The 22,216-nt window shown below is 44.0% G+C and overlaps 1 protein-coding gene and 1 pseudogene across 1 annotated transcript in view; both read left to right on the top strand.

Moving 5' to 3' along the window:
* The window catches only part of ELMO1 (engulfment and cell motility 1), a 537,648-nt gene that overhangs the window by 478,512 nt on the left and 36,920 nt on the right, over positions 1–22,216 (top strand). The window contains exon 17 of the mRNA XM_024768877.1: positions 16,854–17,017. Within this exon, the coding sequence (XP_024624645.1) occupies positions 16,854–17,017 (164 nt within the window). The remainder of the gene's footprint in view (positions 1–16,853; positions 17,018–22,216) is intronic.
* LOC112415734 (uncharacterized) lies at positions 21,753–21,848 on the top strand (annotated as a pseudogene).

Raw genomic sequence — 22,216 nt, 5'->3', positions numbered from 1 at the left:
TTGGCACTGATTAATGATGTGCCCAGAGTGAGCTATTCTCAGAGCCATCTTAGAAACCCAGTTAGCCAAAGACAAATAGCTGGAACTTGGCCGATGGGAGCACAGGAGGTGTGCTCTTGAGAGAGGGGGAGTCATTTAAAAACATCCCTATGACTTTTGGTTGTCTTAACTAGGGAAGAGGCAGGTTCTGCGGTTAAAAAAAAAAAAAAAAAAGCCTTGGGGTGTGATTTCTTGGTAGGCACCCCGGATTCAGTGTAAGGCATGTTACTGATGTATAATACTTGTACAACTGCATTATTTTTCTGTGCTTTGGGTCTCACCATTTATAAACTTGCTTATGGAGCCTACCTGCTTCCCAGCCACACCTTCAGACAAAAGGCACTTGTGTCAGTGAGTATCTTGAGATGTTCCTTTCAAAGATCTTATGCCAAAGAATAAGCATCTATAGCTTTACATTTTCTTTACCAAATGAACTTTACACACACACACACGAAGTTTTAAGGGTAGTGTTTTTCTTGCCTTTGTACCTTATTTTTCCTTCTCATTTCATTCACCTGTTGTACCATGTTGGTTTGACATCCATTTCTTTACTCAAGATTTCTCCTCTTCGCCTCTTTCTGTCCTTTAGGTGGGACAATAAGGAAGAGTTACATTGATCTTGAAGTTATAGAGAAAATGTCTCAGTGCTAATTAGAGTGCTGGCCTTTTAGTGATATCCCCAAAATGGGCACAGCACCTTATTTTATCCTTTCCAGAACGGACCTTCTCTCCCTGTTACTGACAGAAAGCATCTCTGAAGTTCCATTGGCAACTCCTGGCCCGAGACTTTAGGAATATTTATTTCCAAAAGATAAATAAACCCCTTTTTAGAGGGCATTTTTTCACTAGCCCATCCAAAATGCTCAATTCAAAAGTTACAAGGATGCCCAAATCCACTTTGTGGGAGAGAATACAGAGATGAGAGGATGAGCCCAAAGTTACACAGGAGGCAGGATAAGAAGAAAGATGCAAAGCCAGGTAGGCACTGGGTATCCTGGTTTAGTCATTAGTGTTTGACTTTATGACTTTGTTCCTCTGCTCAAAGATCTTGATTTTTCATCACTTCCTGCAAGATACAGTTCAGTTTCTTCTACTTGGCAGCTACCGGCATCCATAGTTTGATCCTGACCTGTCCCTCACAGCTTACTTCCTACCCCCTCCCTAAGTGAATAAGAATAAACAATAATCATCACGTATGTCTAGTCTCATAGAAGCTGCTCAATAAACATTCCTTTAATCCTTATACCACACTGCAAGGACTACACTGTAATCTCCAGTTTACTGGGGATCTGAGGCTTAGGGAGGTTCAGAACTTTGCTCCAGGACACATAGATGGTAAAAGTGAGAGAGCCAAGAATCAAACCCACTTCTGCCTGACTCCAGGGCCTGCTGTTTTCCTTTCACTAAAGCCAAAGTGATCTTGAGCAACTGCCTTTCTATTGGCTTCGAAAGCCCATCCCCCTCACTTCTCTTTTTAGATCTAAATCATACCCATCCTGCAGGACCCCACCCAGAACCTGCCTTGTTCATACAATGCTTCCTAACCACCCCAGCTGGAAGTGGTCTCCCCTGCCAGGTAGGAGTCGGGAGCTTTGGGCTCAAATCGCTACTGTGCCACTGTCTAGTGTGTGATTTTGAGTAAGTCACTTAATTCTACCTTGGCGTATGCTGCAACCTGACCTCCGTAGTTCTACCCAATCAAAAGTTGTAGAATTGTGAAGTTATATATAATTTCTTGTATGTGCTGAGTCCTGTATCTCTCTGCCTACCTCACCCCCATTTCCCACTGGCTAGTACAGTACCTTATGCAGAAGGAGGGACACAGCAGATAGTATTGTGGAGAGACGCATCTACTCTTCAATTCCAACTCACTCCCATTTATTTGTTTGTCTCTTTTATTCACTTAGTCATCCATTTCATTTATTTATTGCTAGGGCTGAATTTTTTCTGTAACTTCCATGATCCTTCCTGAGATGTCCTAGAAGCCTCACCTCCAGTTTTAGACAATATAGTTATTGGTTTGGGAAAAGTTATTGGGCAATACTTAATGCCTTGAAGGTAAGGACTTTTCATTTTTTATACTCAAAGCAGATAAAACAGAAGGAGAAGTCACTCTGACAATATGAGATCTGAGAAAAAGAAGTTTGGACCGATAAATACTTTTTAACATTTTCTGTGTCATGGCTCTTTCAGCATCTCATCAATCCTTGCGCACCTGTGCATACCAGCCCATGGTTTCCAACCTGCACAGAAAAATGAATGGCTACCAATTAATTGAAGTCACCAGGTTTCAAGTTTGGTTCCAAAGGACTATCATCTTCTCTACCATCTTCAGTGACATTTGTCCCTTTTTGGTCCTAGAATCTTTAGCTCTTCCAGGTCCTCAAGCATTCCTTTAGGAGACAGTGATTCTGCTTACCCCATCAGCAGACACCACTGGGCAAAACAGATCTCATCTTCCTCCCCGCTAATCCCCAGAAAATTCTTGGACTCTAGCTTTCACCTGTCAGATGTTTATGCTAATTGAAATTTGAAAAGAAGGGAAACAGCGATTATGTTCAACATCAGAAGGCCTACAGTTTGAACAAGGAGACCCATGTCTTCCCACTATTTTATCCATTCAACAAATGTGTCAGGCCCTCCTGAGTGTTTGGCACTGTTCTTAAGCCCATGACACTGTTCTTAAGTCCTTTCCCTGGACAGTACATCATTTCCAAAGGTGTTAGTATTGGCTTCAATTGCCAAGATAGTAAGTGAGATAGAAATACTGTTTAGCTATTGAGCTGAACAACTTTCACAAGGACATAAAACTGAACATAATTTCAGGCCCTGAAAAAATTTGGTCTGGGTCACTGGGACTTTTCAGAAAGTCTAATCCAAAGTTACTGAACAGTCAGATGTGTTAGATAAGGTTAACTATTGCTGACCAACATCAGTTGCTTCAGAGATGATGGGTGGGTGCTCTTGTGAATACCAAATTCAATTGATTGGTAGAGACTGCGTGCAGACAGTATCCTGGTTCAGCAGGAAATAAAAGTGCCATGATAGATTAGTCATGTCTGCCATTGTCATGGGAGAGAAGAATGATGGTATATATGCCATATAATTGCCATCTGTGCTGTTTCCTCCAAAGGACCCATCAGTAAGGGGGGGAATCACATTCAGGTGAAAGCATGGCAGACCCAGTGGATTTCTGGAAACTGTGGCAATAGCTGCCTTCATCCAGCTGAGAGAGATATAGTGAATGAGCAGAAAGGAAGAGGTATTGAGTGGAGAAAACACAAGAATCATTTCAGATCTGCCTTGGGTGCATTAGCTCCAAACCGCCAAATGACAAAGGATTTTGCAGAATCAGGGCATTTGGGGCTGTTTTAATTGTCTGAGCTTTGTGGCCATGGTGGTTGACAGGTTCTCCTTTAAAGATGGCTCACAATTACTTTAGTTTCGGAAGTGCTCTTCTGCCCTGGGAGTGTGTAATGACCAGCCATGGAAAAGAAAAGGCCTGGGGATTTATGAGGTGTCACAGTTTACAACCATCTGGGAGAAATACAGCAGGATGCTGGTACAGTAGTGTGTTAACCAGAGGTAATCTATCATTGCTACTGTTATAAACGCCCTCTTTCCCTCTGCTTAAAACCATCGCACAGATTTGACCCCAGTCTTCACAAAGACGGGCCAGAAATCATCTTTTTTAAACATGTAACTCAGAAATACAGTCAAATTGACCTTCGGTTTACTAGACTGAGGGGGAAATTTCCCAGGTATGAGAAATTTTTAAATCCACTAGTGATAAAAAGAAAAATGAGGTATAGTCTCTTCCTTCAAGGGACTCAGGGTCCTACGGGAAACCAGTAGTGAATACATAATTTCAGTACACTCTGAGAAGTGCAGTCCTTGAAGCGATCGGGCAAGAATAGAAATATGTGTGTATGCGCAAAAACCAGTAGTGTGCTAAATCATCACTTTGCTTTCCCTGCCCCCAAATTATATTGGTAACTCATACCCATAATAGCACTTATTGAGGGCCACTGTTATTATTTGTGTACACACCTACTTCCCACTAACTGCCTTTGAGTTCTGCAAGAGTGAGCATTGGATCTGGTTTTTGTGTTGCCAGCACTTCAGCCAGTGATTAGCATGTATTAGATGCCTGACAAATGTTAGCTGAGCTAATACAGGACTGAACGTATACAGTTGACCCTTGAACTACATGGGGGTTAGGACGCCAACCCTCTGCACAGTCAAAAATCCACATATGACATATAGTTTGGGCAGTTCCTTCATATCCGTGGTTCCACATCTAAGGATTCAACCAACTCCGAATCATGTAGTGCTGCAGTATTTACTATTGAAAAGAATCCACGAGTAAGTGGATCCACAGGGTTCAAATCCATGTTGTTCAACGGTCGACTGTACTTCTAAAGCTTCTAATGCAATACCCAGAATTGACAACTTATTAGAGAAAATTTAGAAAATAAAACATATTTACTCTTAAGGTGTTTGTTGATGATTCAGCTGAATCTATTTGGAAATTAAAAAGCATACCATAGTGTTCTAAATTTCTCAACAAAGAATGGTCCACTTATAACATCACACTGTAAACTATAGAAACAAACATTCGACATACCATTTTAAAACTGTAAAACACAAGAAAATACTACATGTTATTTATGGATAAGGCATATGTAGAATTATAAAAATATCTACAGAAAGAATCTATCTCAGGCAAGGGTAGAATGAGGAGAGGATGACACCTATGGCATTTTGTATCTTTAAAAAAGACATCTAAAACAAATACGGCAAAATGTTGACATAAATAAAATTGCCACGGTGGATAATTATCTGCTATATTATTTTCTGTTTGAAATATTTCATAATTTTAAAGTTTATAATTACTTTTTTTATGAAGTAAGACTACTGGGTGGGAACAAAATATCGCACTCTTAATTTGACGCATACCGAAAGGGAAAAGTATTTGGACAAGTGTGGCAAGAACATTCCTTCCCTGTATGTCAGGGTTTAGACCAGTGGGCGCTGCTTAATTTAAGTCCCACTGCATGGCCATCCCCCCTACCCGGTGTGTGTGCTGAGGAGCATCCACCAACACTTCCCTTTTGGTGGCACTGTCCTTCTAGAGTGACTTGCCAAAGCAGCGATTCCCATGTCCTCTGAGTTCGGGAGCCTTGCCTGGTGGCAGAGCTGGCTTGTAGAAGCCAGACCTTGCGTTTCCCACCCCATATTCCCTGTGGTCTTGCCTGAGCAGTCTGCTTACGAAAAGTTTATTAAATCTCCCTTCCAGAGGGGCACATTGTCCCCTTTTGTTTGTCGCTATCTAACAGTTTATGCAAAGTATGCTGGGAGAGCCAAATGTGTGAGGCTTCAGGATTTACCTCCATGTGAGACAGTAGACAATGCATTTATTTCCTAATGGTGATTAATTTTAGAATAGTTTGGGGCTGATTTATCTGGTATTTTTTCTGTCCATTTTCCGTTTAGCTCATTCATTCACTCTGCGAATATTTTTGAAACTCATACTGGATGCTGGACACACAGAGATGAATTGGGTAAAATCCCACCGTCCACAGAGGTTGAGACACATGGGGGAAGCTCAACACATGAGCAGACGGTCACCGTTCACTGCTTTTCTTCACACCTTACCCATGAATGAGTGAAGAAGGGCAGTGAATGGATCTCAGATTTGTTGGTAAACAGCCCATAATGTTTAAAGGGGTATCTGTGGATGCCATTTATCCATGAACAGACCTAGGAAATAGCTTATCATTTAGTACCGTGTATTTGGGCATCATCATTGTGGAACTTAAAAAAGAAAACGCCTTGCAGGCTCAGTTACTTCTTCAATAAAATTCCTCCCCTGCTTTTGGGGAGCTCCTAGGAGAGGCAGTCCAGCCCCTACCCCCCACCGTGGTCAGCCAGGGTACCATAGAGCACAGCACCTCGGTAGCAGCTCTAGTTTGGGAGACTGGCCCGTTGGGAAGGTCATTCTTTGTAACTTTCAGAAGATTTGCCTAAGTCTTTGCTTTCAACACTTGAGCTTGACAAAGTATGGCTAAGTTTGGTAAATGAGCATTAGAAAACCAGCAGTAGCAGAATTATTAAACATTTGTAGCCATTTCCCCCCAAACCTACTGGAAGAGAGTAGTTCAACCTTCTCTGCCAGAAAACCAGCCCCGTTGGTTTCTGCCCTTCTCACCATTCATGGTCCCATATTTTGACTGACTAACTTGACATGTTGTTTATTCAAAGCTGTGGATTAAATGCCACCCACTAATATGATTGGTGTGGACTTTGCTTGCCTGAGGCCAGCATTCTCAGACACTGGTGAAAATAGCTTCTTGCTGTCCAACAGAGCCTTAGTTAGCTAACCTGCAAATCTAGCCTGATTGCTGTATTAATTTGACTCCCCATTTCAGTGGGGAAAGGAAGCTTGGTCACAGGACTGTTTGCCTCTTGATCTCTCTCCCCTCAAGGGCAGGATACAGAGGGAAGGCAGTGATCCCAAACCTCACCTTTTCTGTTTCCTCGTTTGAGCTGGCGTCCTGTGGTTGCTGAAGAAAGTGAGAAGGATGTTTCTTCCATATCCTTTGTTCTTCAGCAAACCCAGCACTAATTGATTTTAAGACTAATTGCTGGTTGAAGGGTTTAGTTCTTTTACTGGCTATAAACATGCCTGAAACCTTAAATTAAAATGCCTTCTTGTGAGGAGGAGGGCAGCTCTTAGTGTCTTAGACTTTGGAATGTGAAATCACCCAGATAGCATCTGCGCGGAATCGCAGGTCAGGTATTGTATGATGAGTTATTTGGGGGGCTAATGGCAAAGCCCTCGGAGCTCTCGGAGTTTGGATTATGATCAGATTCTCAGGATGCTTGGAGCTGCCTAAGCATCACTACCCTCGCCATCTGATTCCTACTTTATTTGTAGCTAAAACCAGGGGACGTTCTCAGCAAGCAAACAGCAGTACCAAGCAGCTAGCTCCCTTTCTAACTGCTCCGGTGCCATCTGTTTTGCTCTCCGGGTGGGTCTGAAAAGTCATCTTCTATACTCTCTCTAATAACAATCCTCCATCAGGTTCCCCAGGCCCGTCTGGACGCTGCTAACCACAGACTTGCCCGCTCAGGGTCGGCACTCGGGCTACTGCCCTGTATCCGGAAACACTGATGCTGACTGCTGCCCAGCAGATTGTGGGTTTACTGGGGAGACGGTGGCTGCCCTTGCTAAAGAAAGCCCTTAAGTGGCATCTGAGCCAGGTAGGCAGATGCTCTCACCACAGTGGCTGTGGCTGCCTCGGTGAGAAGCAGCCCACCGAGTGGAGGTGGCTTCTAAGAGCCCTACCCAAGCATGCTCAGAGCAGACACTCTCTCCTGACCATCTCTGGGACTTCCCAGGTGAGAGCACTCATCTTGTCCCCACTGTAGCTGGTACCCGAAGGCCACCCCTTGGGGGAACTGAGGGCAGTAACAAGCTGAGGCCTGGGCTTCTCATCTGTAAGTTACATTGACATTTCTGAGGGAAGGTCGCATGTCCCTTTCTCTTTTCCTAAGAATGGCGACCATCATAGCTCCTTCCTACCTTCTTATGCCTCCTTATTTAGACCAGTAGCCCTCAACCCCAGCTGCACATTAGTACCTGCTGGGCGGCTTTGTAGAGCGTGACCAGTGTCTGGAACCCATTCCAGACCAGATGAATCAGAATCTCTGGGGGTGAGGCCAGGCAGAGGTACGTTTTACATTTTGTTGTAGACTGAGGGTTGGGAATTACTGGTTTTGAGGCTATTTCTTTCTTTTAATCATTTGTCGAGTCCATCAGTCATAAATTAAACAGACATTTTGTCAATCACTCTGTGATCAGATCATGCAGACTCTGGATATGCAAGAGTGACCAAGGACACAGCCCATGACATTACGGAACAGTCCTATGATGGGAGAATATGTGGTCCTGCATTGCCTTTAGGGGGAGGGCTGCAGGTCAGAAATGGATTTCTAGAACTGAAGAATGAGGAAGTGTTAGAAAGGAGGGCATTAGTCACAGGTGGAACGGAGAGCACAAGTGAAGGCACGGGGTGACGCTCGAGGCACTGAGAGGACCTCAGTGCGGCTATAGGTCATGGGGTCTGAAGGGTGGTTCCAAGTAGGAGGCATCGGTTGGGGGGTGGGAGTGGAAGGTAACCACGAGGGCCCGTGTGGTCACACGAGAGGAGCTGGTCTTCACCTGCAGGCACTGCTGAACCAAGCAAACGATGTGATCAGATTTGCATTTGGGAAATAATCTGGCCTCTGTGAGGAGGGGCTGGAAGGGGTAAAGTTGAAGTCAGAGGTTGTTGTTGGGTAAACCTGAACAGGTAATGGGGCAGGGGTCCAGGGACGAGTCAGTGAGAATGACGTGAAGTAGAGGAAGGGACAGATATTCAAGAGGTGAGTGAACATCACGCCACTCCCGAAAACTATAATCCTCAGAGCAAAGTGTCCAACTTTCATGAACACTCAGGTTCCTAAGCCCAGGTAGTTCCATTAGTTTGATCATTGCTACCTAGTTTTTCATCACTCACCAAAGACATAATGTAACCCAGAGTTGCATTACGGGCACAGTACAGATACGTGGCGTCCCGAGAACAGGCCTTGGCTATAAGCAGTTTGCGTTCCAGACTCTAACTTGGGAGGAGTGAAACCAATGGACAGTCCCAGTCTACAGCGAACTGTTCTTATTCTCAGCTCTTGGGTACAACAAATCTTGGCTTTTAACGTGATGCATAGCAAGCCTAGTATTTGCTGGGCTTGGAAATACCATCTTAGGGAGGAACAGTCACGGTGACCTCACTGTCCGTGTCACACACAACGCTGGCCTTTGGCCCAGAATTAGGTCATCATCCACCCCTCAGAGGGATGCCCACAGGAGCTCAGACCTCAGAGGGCTGTTAAGACCCACTGGAGCAACAGAGACAAGGAGAAGTTAAACAGCTTGCTGGTTCTTATGATTGCTGCCTGCCAGGATTAGATCACATCCTCTGTGAAGTGCAGAGGCACTTTTTTGCCTTTATTAATGAACAAACTATTTCAAATTCATCTGGTATAATTGAGGACATATGATGAAATCGAGGGTGAGCTGGAGGTTGCACACCAGCTGAGCTGACCCTTTGTGATTTCAGAACACTTTCTGTTCATTTACATTAAGCCGACCCCAAGGGGCCCTGGAGAGCCAGACCCGTCAGCAGGGGACTGCACTGGTCAAACCCCAGTGGGAGGTATGGCAGGAGGGTGCAAAGGTGGGCCAAAGCATCTTCCAGTCCCTGAAACCATTCAGGGGGAGAGTTGAGAACACTGTTTACAAAACCAACTCTTGGGCTTCCCTGGTGGCGCAGTGGTTGAGAGTCCGCCTGCCGATGCAGGGGACACGGGTTCGTGCCCCGGTCCGGGAAGATCCCGCATGCTGCGGAGCGGCTAGGCCCGTGAGCCATGGCCGCTGAGCCTGCGCGTCCGGAGCCTGTGCTCCACAGCGGGAGAGGCCACAACAGTGAGAGGCCCGCGTACCGCAAAAAAAAAAAAAAGAACATTCTTGGGAATAAAACTGATCCAGTCCTAAAGCCCAGCAATGAGAACTGTCCCCCATGAGTCATTTTAAAGCTGGACTGCATTGGCATCTGTCTTCTCCAAGACAGCCTTTTCTCTCCATTATGAAGATAAATCCATTTAATGGGCACCATGGATTGGGGAAATTGCACTTTTTTGTAAGCGCTGACCCTCCTTTAGCGGTGTACTGCTGTGGCTTCTTCAGAAACCCTCCGCTCAGCTTCAGATCAGCCCCTTCCAGCTCAGCTCTGGAAGGAAGCCCAGAATGACCTCTGGAACCCTACAACACCATCTCAAAGCCACAGATGTTATTCCTTAGGCTGATAGAAGTATTCTTTGAACACCCTGTTAACAGTCTTACAGTTCTGTTAAGGATGCATTTGTTTAATTCTACAGATGAAGGGTAGGAGCCTGAGAATCTTTGGTATTGGACATATGCATCATTACAGTCTGGAAGATACTTGCTAAGTCCCGTGGGCCACAATACGAATAAGAAACGGTGCCTCCTCTCCAGGGATTTACAGTCTAGATGGGGTGAAAGGTACACCAATCACTAACTTAACTGCTTTACAGTGATATGACAAGAATTGCTACAGAGGCCATACTGAAGGCTCAGAAGTGGTGCTGGATGTCTGCTGAGATCAGAGGTTCTCACACTTGAGGGTGTATCCGAATCACCCGGAACAGCTGTTGAAACACTGATTCCTAGGCCCACTCCTAGAGTTCCTCATTCAGTGCGTCTGGGGTGGGCCGAGAAGTTGAATTTCTAGCAAGTTCCCAGGTGATATAGATGTGGTCTGGGAATATTTTTATAGGAGAAACCTCTGACATAATTTCATTATCAGAAGGTAAGAGAACTCACATTCGTTGTGATTCTAGTATGTTCCATGTAATGTATCAGGTACTTTGCATGTAATACCTTGAATAGATTTTTCAACAGCCCTGTGAACTCTGTACTATGCTTACATAGTAGCATGCGTGCTACTGTGTCAGTGCTTCCATTTTACATGAGCAAACTCAGGCTTGAGAAGGGGAGCTCATGTTTGCTAAATATCTACAATGTACCTTAAAGGGTGTTAGGCTTCATCTCATTAACAATAACCTGAAGAATCCCAAATGATTTGTTCTCCCAGTTTACAGATGATGCAAATGAGTCTGGGAGGGATTGAGTGTCTTGAGGAAGTCTGCAGCCTGGCTTCAAAATTGTGTGCACTGAGCTCTAAAGGCTGTGAAACTATCCTGAACCCAGTACCCAACTGTTTGCTGAAAACTACCAACGTGGGCTCCAAAAGCATATTTTCTTTAATACCTGAGTCATGCACTGCCTACCTTCTGCCTTTGTTCTTGCCAGTCCCTCTGCCTGGATTCCCCTTTCCTCTTCCTTCACCTCATAACTCCCGTTCATCCTTCAAGTCCCAGCAACAATTTTGTCTCAACCATGTAGACTTGGCTGACATCCCTCCTTTCCCCAGCTGGACCAGGAATAAAGATTCCTTCGCATGTGTCCCAACCTACTTTCTATTATTGAATCCCATCATACCTCCCCAAATCCTCTGGTGATTTATCATTAGTAAGAGAAGAAACAATCCACGGTTTTCATCGTAACCAGCAAAGCCATCCACCATCTGCCCAGCCTTACCTTGCAGCCCCACCTCATTCGTCCAACTAAACGAAACCACCAGCCACTCTGCCCCACCCAGAGCTGTACACTCCTCCTTCCGAGCCAGGCTCATGCTGTTTCTCCCACCAAGACTGGCTCCTTCCCTGCACCTCTTTGTGTCCACATCTTGCTTCTCTTTAAGCCCCAGCCAAAGTCCCCATGCCGTACCCTCAGAGAGGGGCTGGCCCTCGAAAGGGGCTCCGTAAGTATTTGGGGGTTAAACACCTTGCCCTTGCTCCACTGTGACGTCACTTCCTCTCTTGGGGTAGGCAAGTATGCGCGTGTCTTTCACTCTCCCAGACCGGGAGTTCATTCAGCACAAGCGCTCACTCACAGGGCCTTGTACATTGTAGGTGCTCAAAAGCAGTTGTTGAATGAATGGATGAACGATGCTGGATAAAGGTGTGGCTCTAAAGGCAGGGTCAAAGGTGACGAGACCACAAGCATATGGAGGCTCAGAGGATCCGGAGCACATTTCAGTTAAGAACGATGAAACCAGAGCGTACACTTAGGCCAACAGCATGCTCGCTTCTATTCGGGGATCCCCAGCCTTACACCCTTTAATCCGCTCTGAGGAGCCGAAAGGTTTTCTCCATGTGAAGTACAAGTGAGACCCCCCCCCCCCCCAACTCTTTTGTATTTAACGTGTGACATTATTACAGCAAACGTGCTGGGAAAACTCCAGAAACACATGGCTCAGACACCAGGCGCGGTTCGGGCCTTGATTAAATAATGTCAATACCAAATTCAGATTCTAAGAGTATGTTTTCTTTGAAAACACACTGTAGCAAAGCACATGTTGTAATTAAGCAAAGCACATGTTGTAATGAAGAAGTTTTAAGTTCATTGATTTGCTGATACCTCTGCAGCGCCATCTGTGGGTTTTTCAAACAGTGATTAAAGGTCTGATAATTTCCAAAGAGGACAGAGTTAAGGATGGTGGTTGTGAGAGTCTTGACTTAAATCGCACGCATAGAGCATTAACAGAGACTTTACGCCATCAATTCTAATCCTTGTAGAAGCTACTTTGCAAAGGAATAGAAGACTAGTTGACCTGTCTGACTATTTTGTCCCTTCTTAAAAAAACAATGACATCTACTGTGGGGGTCACTGTGCTTGGCACACGGAGTGACCATAGAACAATGGTCAATGGCCAGTGCCAAGCAAAACTGTGAAGTAGGTAAAACCAGTCTTTGGCTGCTGTATTATGCTGTATACCTACCACTTGCATCCCTTTCCCTAGGGCCAGGGCCCTCTAGACCTCATCTCCCCTATCAACCTACTCTTAGGAAATGGGCTATATTTTCTTCAAATTGAAGTGTAAATGATTGCTGGAGAATTAAAGGATTGTTCCACCTATGGATGCTTACATCTAGCAGGGATCGAAGTCTTAAGCTAGAGAAATGGAACTCTAACTGGATTTTAAGCATAAGATATAAGTAGGAGCTACAAAGTTTCCCATACTTACATAGGGGATTATCATCATTTCCATGCAAAGGTACAACCATGAGCATATAAATGAATATGACTTTTTAAGTTATTTCTTATCAAAGCAGCTTTGTTGTTTTTATCCAGCTTCCTTCTCCTATTTTTTCTCCAGTCTGGGCAACCTCAGCCCCATAAGCCAGTACTCCTGCATACTTCATTGCATGTATTTGTTGAGATCTTTGGTTGAAAGTGACAAGAATCCCATTCAAACCATTTTAAGAAAAGAAAAAGGCTTATGTAACCAAACCAGCAAATGTCAGGGTCGAACTGACTTTGTGATTGAATATGGCGTCACCGTTAACACATTCTTTCACACACACACACACACACACACACACTTTCTTCCGTCTGATTCTACTGGCATTGGTCTCATTATCTTCCACTTTCCCGAATATTAAGGGACAGTCTTACAGGTCTCAGTTTGAGGGGAAAAGGACATGCTTCAGCTATGCCTCAAGTCAAGTCAGGAAAGTCTGGGGAAGGACGCTGATTGGTCAGTTCATGTCACATGCCCACTTACTAGCATGATCATTGTGTCTAGTCACATGTAGTCTGGTGACTGTCATCTCTGACACCCCTTAAGAAACATATGAAGAAGGGGAATCACCGGGACCTCTGGGCTTCTGTCTTCTCATCTATAAAACAAGGGAAGTGGAGATAGCTCTAAAACTCTCTCAGCATTAACCTGATTCTATTTCAAAATCGCTTCTTCATTGTTGGCATTCAAATGGCTATATCTTTGTCTCTATTACGTGTCTTACCTCCCACCAGAAGGTCAAATAACATTAGGAGATGACAGTTACCTCCTCGGCTCAACTCAGAGTTTCTCTAAATGAGGAAAGGGGCAGCTCCTGTGGTGCCCCTCACATGAAACTGCAAAGTGTTATAATTCAGCCTGGACCAAATTTAGCCACCATTTCTACTGCATGATATGGGATGGTAACAATCTCAAAATCTGTGAAGCATTCCAATTTAGCATTTTGCCTGAGTAACTAAAGAAGCAGATCAGGTGGAAGGTCAACTGGAAATTTTCCTCTCTGCCGTTATGCTGGGGGCATGAAACAATGTTTATGTAACTGGTTCCAATTCAGATACAGCCCAGGTTCCAAGTGGCTAAGATGTGGTCGTTTCCATATTATTTACCTATTTCCATACCACTGAACAGCCATTCTTTCTGCAAAATCCCTGTGATGTCTTCTTCTCTGAAATACCTTCCCCCCCTGCCAGCAGTGTTCATCAGTCCACCTGCTCTGTCTCGTCCACACTCCTGCTGTCATATCTTTGTCCATCCTGGCTCTCTTATTAGACCCTTCGTTCACATTAAGGCAAGGGCCTTAATGTCCCTTATACTGTCCACCCAGCATAGACACATGGTAAGCACTCAGCAACATTTGCTGTACTGACGTCACAAATAATGCTTCTCGAGCAAATTTTTGTTAATAGCTTCTATCAATACAGTCTGATTTATAGTAAGCTAATAACCAGTTGAGTTATACTGAAGAGAGCAGCCCAGCCATGGCCCTAGAAACTCCCATGAGTCAGCGGTCTGGAAGACAGTTGCCTTCATGCCTTTTATATCACTGTTATCACCAGCAACCTCTTCTTCACAGGGCAAGCATGGCACGCAGGTCCTCTGAGAATAGTGCTGCCTACTGGATAAAGCAGATCCATAAGTGGATGATACAGATCTGTTATCCTTCACTGTTTCGTCTGAAGTTTCCCGAGATTCCTGCCATTAGATTTATTTCTTGTGATAAAGTATTGCTTCCCAGATAGCCCCTATGAAAATGCAAATAGGTTACCTAGTAGAGGGTATTCTTACTGTGGACATGGATTCCTAAAGGTCAGAAGCATATGAGGAAAAATGAGGATTGATATCACTTGAAAATAGATAGACCTGTTTGTCTCGCAGCCACCAATGGCTCATCTTACCCTTGGTTCAGCCATGTTCAGTTGACTAAAGGAAAATGTGGTTGACGTGGGATTCCTGGTTGCACGAGGACACTGCAAGCAGTGTGTATGCAGATGACTAAAGAGTGAGGATATCGGGCATCCCTGAGCTGAGGGGACTCATGGGCTTGTGGGTTCCCCTGGTGCTCAGGTTTTTCTGAAGGCATATTGGGTTTTGCTACCAAGGAGGACTGACTTTCTTGTTCAGCCTCCCGATGTCTCTAGACCCCAGCAGATCCCTGGACAGGTCCTCACACGATAGGACAGCTATAGGAGGGACATACACTTGGAGAAAGCAACCTGCACCATCAGAGAGGGGGCAGCACCATTAAACAGAGCTCAGCAAGTGCAAGGAGCTGTCCCATGTTTGGAGGATATTTCAGCTGTCTAAAATGTCCCAAGGTAGTGAGATTCTTCCCATCACCTGGCCATCAGGCAGGTTTGAAAGTTCTGGATCGCCTCAGTCTTTTCCGTGCTGTAAAACTGTTACTTCTATTACAATAACATTTCATGAAAGTGGCATTTTGGTGGGACTAGTCAGTGAACAATTACTGAAGTATCCACCATGCGTGAATTGTTGAATGAACAGCTGATGAGAAGCCATAGGAGCTACTGAGGTCACATTTATAGTGACAGGAGAGGTACCCCAGGGCTGTTCGACACCCAGTGTATGCTCTGAACACCATACGGGTATCTTAGAAGTCAACTAGATATCTGTGACCTCGGACAAGTTCTCAATCCTTCTCAGTCTCCATTTTCTTAACCTTTTTAAAAAAATGTTTTATCTTATATTGGAGTATAGTTGATTTACAGTGTTGTGTTGGTTTCAGGCATACAGCAAAGTGATATAGTTACGCATAGTCATATACCTATTCTTTTTCAGATCCTTTTCCCACAGAGTACTGAGTCCATTTTTCTTATCTTTAAAATAGTGTTTAAAAACACCTACGCTACTGTATCGGAAAGAGGATTAAATGAGGTGATGAACAGCAAAGTGCCTGGCACAGAACCTAGCACATAATTGAGGTGCATTTGTGATCTTTTTCTTATTTGTAAGTTGCAGACAACCCAAAAATGGTGCTATGGGGTGTAGTGTAATACAGTGTTTACAGTCCTGAGTTCAAATCTCAGCTCACTGACCTACCAATCAGCTGTATGATTTTGAACTAGTTAACTTAAGGTTTCGAAGCTTCAGTTTCTTCATATGGAAATGTAAAAGGTGATAATATCTACCTCATGGATTTGAGTAGATTAAGAGGAGGAATATATATAAAGCACTTTCCTTAGTATCTGGCACATAGTAGGTACGTTATCAAGGGTAACAATTGTTGTTCTCATCTGTAATGTAAGATTAAAAAAAGAAGCAGCTAGATTACAGTCTCTTGGATGCCTCTGTGTGTTTTCTGGTCTTTTCCTGCTCTAGATATTCTGATGAAGATAAATCCACATTAATAGAGGCAATGGTTAATTGCCTCCTTGTGGGCTGGACCTGTTCTAAAGCAGAAAATTACCATATTCTTCTTTCTTGAGGTTTCCAATGGGATATATCTATTCTAATTCAGTAGACCTCTTTTTTTAGTGCCTGGCTCAAAGAGGCAATACCACATGCACATTTCCAAATACATCATTTGTATGAACACTCAGGCCTTAACTACATGGGGAAAGCAATCCAGGAGGGGGTGGGTGTGGGTATTATTTCACATTCACTTGAACCGGTGCCAACCAAACTTCCACAGTTAATTGTGTCTCAGCAATTTTCTCCTGGAAAAAAATAATGATTATGCAGACTTCTAGCTGTTGCTTGGACTTCTTTCGCTCTTGAATTTGCGTTGTTTACAGTCACATAATATATCAAGCAAATGAATATGCATATATCCTCCCACCCCAAGTCTCCCGCAGTCCCCCCAATTTCATAGTTAGTCAATCCACCTCCTTCCTTGCGGTTCCAGCGGGGCAGGAGAAAATAGAAGCTGCACATCATGGTGGTTGACTCTTTGGAAAAGCACTCTTGAAGTTAGGGCTGAGAGTGCAAACTAAAGGGATCAGTGGGTAGGGAACCGTTATCTGTGGAAGACTTTTCTGAATGGGTAAGTTCAATCCCCAGGAAAATTATGGTCTTCCTTTAATCTCACAGGTAATGCAGGTGGTGAAGGAGCAGGTTATGAGAGCTCTTACAACCAAGCCTAGCTCCCTGGACCAGTTCAAGAGCAAACTGCAGAACCTGAGCTACACCGAGATCCTGAAAATCCGCCAGTCTGAGAGGATGAACCAGGAAGACTTCCAGTCTCGCCCGATTTTGTAAGTTACCCCTGACCCCTACCTCTCAAAGGCTCTGAGGCACCATTTCTAGAGTGAAAGCTTATCACGTAGCTGGGCTGTGTTGTGAGCTGTTTATGGAAGGCCAACAAAAGAGCTCTACTCAGTTCCTGAAGTCTCAGCAACTCCTTGAGAAAATCTGGGCAGAGGTGGGCTAGGAGGAGATGGGGACAGGTGCTGGCAGGAGGGTCTAAACCAAGAAGTGACCCAGTTACTGACGAGTCCACCAAGAATTTGCAGCTGAAAAGTTTGAAACCTTCTGTAATACTTGGGACAACTTTGTTTTGCCCATGAAGCTATATTCTATGTAGGTACCCTTGAGTGGCAAGATGTTCTGCCCCAGCCAGAGTGAGAGCTGCCAATAAGTAAAGCAATATGAACATTGAAGTATCATGAGTAGGAGGGAGGGAGAGCCAGCTTGAGAGGAAGAGAGAGACCCACTTTCTCCCTGCCCCGTTGGCTCTGCTTTGAGTCAGAACGTCTCATATGGCTCTTGTGACTATCAACCCACAGGCCTAAGGTGGAGAATCAGGGGACCTTTTTTTTTTTTTTTTTTTTTTGTGGTACACGGGCCTCTCACTGCTGTGGCCTCTCCCATTGCAGAGCACAGGCTCCAGACACGCAGGCTCAGTGGCCATGGCTCATGGGCCCGGCTGCTCCGTGGCATGTGGGATCTTCCCGGACCGCGGCACGAACCCGCGTCCCCTGCATCGGCAGGCGGACTCTCAACCACTGCGCCACCAGGGAAGCCCCCTGGGGGGGGACCCCTTTTTATAGGACTTTGTATCAGATGCACTTGCAACGGTTGTGTAATTTCATGAATCTCCATCTTTAAGATGTTCTGAACCTTGAACATGAACACTGTTTTAGACTATTTTGTTTGCTTTATCTTTCTTAGTATTGGCCTCTTTACCTTCCCTTGTTCTTTTCTAAGAGCTAGGTCAGCGCTGTTACCTTTATCATTTATAAGGAAGGGAATAGGAAACAGGGTTGGGGGTAAAGGGAAGTGTTTGACATTTACTCTTATTGTTCCCTCGGAAGGCTGGACACAACTTCTTCTGAGCTTTCGATGAAGCCATCTTACATCATAGGTGTCATGAAGTTCATCTTAAACCTTTCTCTCTAATTCTTTTTCTTTCTTCCCCCTTTCTGTTTCTTGCTTTCATATATTTGACATGTTTAATGATTGGCAATTTGCAAATCACCTCCTCATGCTATTTCATTTCCTCACACCTGTGTGAGGTAGGCCAATCTCATTCCCATTCGAGGACCAGGATATAGTCTAGAGAAGGGAGGACCTTGTTGACAAGTGGACGAACCAGGACTTGAACTCCAGCCCACTGATCCCTTAGCTAATTCTTCATCTACCCTACCAGAGCTCCTTTGCCAAGTGCAAGACTAAGATGAAGTTTTAAAAAGTACGCAGAAAAAAACATAGCCAAGCTATAGTGTCTACTTTGTGTTTATTTTCAAGCCTTAAGAAGCACCATTAGAAGCTGCAGAGCAGAACTGCAGGCTTTAGTGGGGATGAAGTTAGGCAGCAGGGGAGGGGAAATGCTTCCTCAGGGTCTTCGGCTCGCATCTGAATTAAACTATACCCACACTGGTCAGCAGGCAGCTCTCATGAGAGGCAGAGCTGGGGTTTTGCTTTGGTCCTCAACTAGAAGTTAACAGCCCCATATACCAAGCAGAAAGAACTTCGAATAAATGACTCCTCCGAGATGCAGTTTCTTTCTTTTTGTAAATCTTTTTACTGAAGTATAGTTGATTTACAATGTTGTGTTAGTTTCACGTGTACAGCAAAGTGATTCAGTTTCAGATAGGTAGATAGATACTTTTTCAGATTCTTTTCCCTTATAGGTTACTACAGAATATTGAGTATAGTTCCCTGTGCTATACAGTAGGTCCTTGCTGGTTATCTGTTTCATACATAGCAGTGTTTATGTGTTAATCCCAAACTCCTAATTTATCCCTCCCCTTCCCCCTTGGTAACCACAAGTTTGTTTTCTATGTCTGTGGGTCTATTTCTATTTTGTACATAAGTTCATTTATATCATTCTTTTTTTTTTAGATTCCATATATAAGTGATTTCATAAGATATTTGTCTTTCTCTGTTTGGCTAGCTTCACTTAGCATGATAACCTCTAGGTCCATCCATGTTGCTGCAAATGGTATTATTTCATTTTGTTTATGGCTGAGTAGTATTCCATGGTATGTATATACCACATCTTCTTTATCCACTCCTCCATTGATGGCATTTAGCTGTGTCCTGGCTGTTGTAAACAGTGCTGCAGTGAACACTGGGGTGCATGCATCTTTTCAAACTATGGTTTTCTCCGGATATATGCCCAGGAGTGGGATTGCAGGATTACATGGTAGCTCTATTTTTTAATTTTTTAGGGAACCTCCATGCTGTTCTCCATAGTGTCTGTACCAATTTACATTCCCACTAACAGTGTAGGAAGGTTCCCTTTTCTCCACACCCTTTCCAGCACTTATTATTTGTAGATTTTTTGATGATGGCCATTCTGACCAATGTGAGGTGACACCTGATGCAGTTTCTGTCTTGCAAGGAGGGACAGTGGCGCCTTGCCCCATCCCAGGGCCTACAGTACTAAAATGTTGGATGTTTCAGCAGATGTGTGAACACAAGGAGATTTTATTGTGCTTTTGACAACAATTCTTAAAAGCTAAAGGGAGACTTGAGGGACCACTTCAGTTAAGGCCAAGTGATTCTAAATTAATGTTTGACCGTGACTTTGTTCCAAGTAAGACTGTTAACTGCTTGTCAAGTATGAAAACTTTGCTCCTGCTTTGGCTTCTTAACTTTACTTCCCAAGGCTCTGCCTGTGACATTCTGAAGTCTCTTTTCCCTTTATTATAAGAAACTCTTACTTTAAACTTATTATTTAGAGAGAAGCAATGGAAATATTAAGGAAATCTCCTGTTATACGTAACTTTGGCATCATCACTCGGCCACGGGACTGAAAAGCACCACGGTCCACCGGAGCTCTGGGTATAGTTGCAGTAAAGTCACAAAGACTCGTCAGAGCTACAGCATTTCACGGGGGAGGCCATGAACCAGCCTGGTCATTATCCCAGAGCCCTTAAAACAGGCAGGAGAGTACCAGCCTCCAGCTTCTTCTCCAGCGATGCTCTGTCTGTTAGAATGATCTGCTAGACAGGAGCTCACCGTGGGGTTAGATGAAGTCCAAATGCTGTCACAGTGGCGTATAGGATAAGCCCAAGTCAAGAAAGAAAAGGCATAGACCATGTACGATAGTCTTCAGTCATTCATTTATTCATTCATTTAACAAATGTGTATTGAGTGACTCCTACCTGCCAGGCCCAGCCTGAGGTGCTGGGACAGGCAGAGAACCAGAGACACTTGGCTGTCCCTGTGCCAGACTTTAAAGCTGGGGTTTGGAGGGATTATCAGGGACTGTGCTCAGTGCCAGGTGGGAGGAAGCACAGGCGGGTGGGTTGTCACTAGAGCACACAGGAAACTCATCTAACCCAAGCTTGGGGGTTAGGATATTCAAATTTTAGAACTGAAAAGCATCTTTAAGTTCATCCCGTTCAAGCTTTTCATTTTGCAGACAGGGGCAGTGGCTTGGCTGGGGCTTGCCTGCTGGTGCGGAACCCCGCTGGCTGCCCTTTCCCCATCACCTGGCTGCTGCACGCAGCACGGAGGCAAATCTCAGCACCATGAAGATCCCTTGGGCATGTGTCTTGTTTTTATAAAATGTTTATATTTCCTGAGAAGGAAAATGCAAACTCCAAGTGACCAAATATTTTGGGAGACTGTGTATTCAGTGGGTTGAAGAAACTCGTATTTCTTAGCTCTTAACTAATTATTTCAGAAGGAGGTATTTGTTATTTTCTACTTAGTGTGACTTTATGGGAAGGATGAGTCCATCCACACAATTAATCTGAGTTAATGGATATAAAAAGTTTGAATAGTCCCAAAATAGGTCATTTACAATGATGTTGGGGGAAGGGGAGCTGCAGGGACAAACACCAGGGAAGCAGAGAAGCAAAATGTGGAAAATCCAGACCCAGGAGCTAACAGACCTAGGACCAGATTCCAAGGCCATTATTTGCAAATGTGGCTCTTTAGTCAAGTTCTGTCACCCATTCTAAACCTGTTTTTCTTACGTCTAAAAGTGAAGATGATAAAAGTGTCCACATCGTTGGGTTGTTAGGAGGACTCAATGAAATAGTGCATGAAAAGCCCTTAGCACATGCCCCGCACATAACATCCACTCAGAGAAATGGTCACCCTTATTATGAGCTGATAACCAGAATTTAACAAGTGTCACAGTGTCAATATCTAAATGGTAAAACTGACACTGTGAATGTATTTGTTTATACCTCATCTTATCTCAGAATGTACAGTAAAAGTAGATGAGAAAGAAACAGTAAAAGCAAATAGAGCCAGAAATAAGGCTAGTGCCTATCCTGCAAACCTGCATCCTTGCTAAAGATTGGCCACAAGCTTTGCTCACGGCTCTCGTAGCTAAAGCCAGTGTTCAGTGCACTTGACAAACACTTATCAAGTACCTGCCACTTGCCAGGTACTGTTCTGTGTGTTGATAATTCAGCAGTGAAGAGAACAGATACAATTATCACCCTTGTAGTGATTATATTTAAATGGGGAGAAAAAGATGATAAACATGGTAAATAAGATAGTAGCATGTTAAAAGAGGATACAGGAGTGCTCGCTTCAGCAGCACATATACTAAAATTGGAATAATACAGAGAAGATTAGAATGGCCCCTGTGCAAGGATGCGTGAAGTGTTCCATATTTTCAGTAGGCGCAAACCATGACATATAGAATGGCTGAACAACAAGGTCCTATTGTATAGCACAGGGAACTATATTCAATATCCCATAATAAACCATAATGGAAAAGAATATGAAAAAGAATATATACAATGGAATCACTTTAATGAACAGCAGAAATTAACACAACGTTGTAAATCAACTGTACATCAATAAAATAATTTTTTTTTCAAAAGAGGATACAGGAAATACAAAGCAGAATAAGGGAAATGGAGAGTTTGTGATTTTAAATAAAGTGGCAAGAGTAGATCTCTCTAGTTGGCATGGTGACATTTGAGTAAAGATGTGTAAAGGACTAAGGGAGCAGGCTATGTGTGTATGTGGGAGAAACGATT

This window comes from Neophocaena asiaeorientalis, unplaced genomic scaffold (genome assembly GCF_003031525.2).
Source record: "Neophocaena asiaeorientalis asiaeorientalis breed wild unplaced genomic scaffold, Neophocaena_asiaeorientalis_V1.1 scaffold314, whole genome shotgun sequence".
Taxonomy (NCBI): domain Eukaryota; kingdom Metazoa; phylum Chordata; class Mammalia; order Artiodactyla; family Phocoenidae; genus Neophocaena; species Neophocaena asiaeorientalis.
Note: the sequence above shows the minus strand (reverse complement) of the source record. Positions and strands in the feature narration are given on the sequence as shown.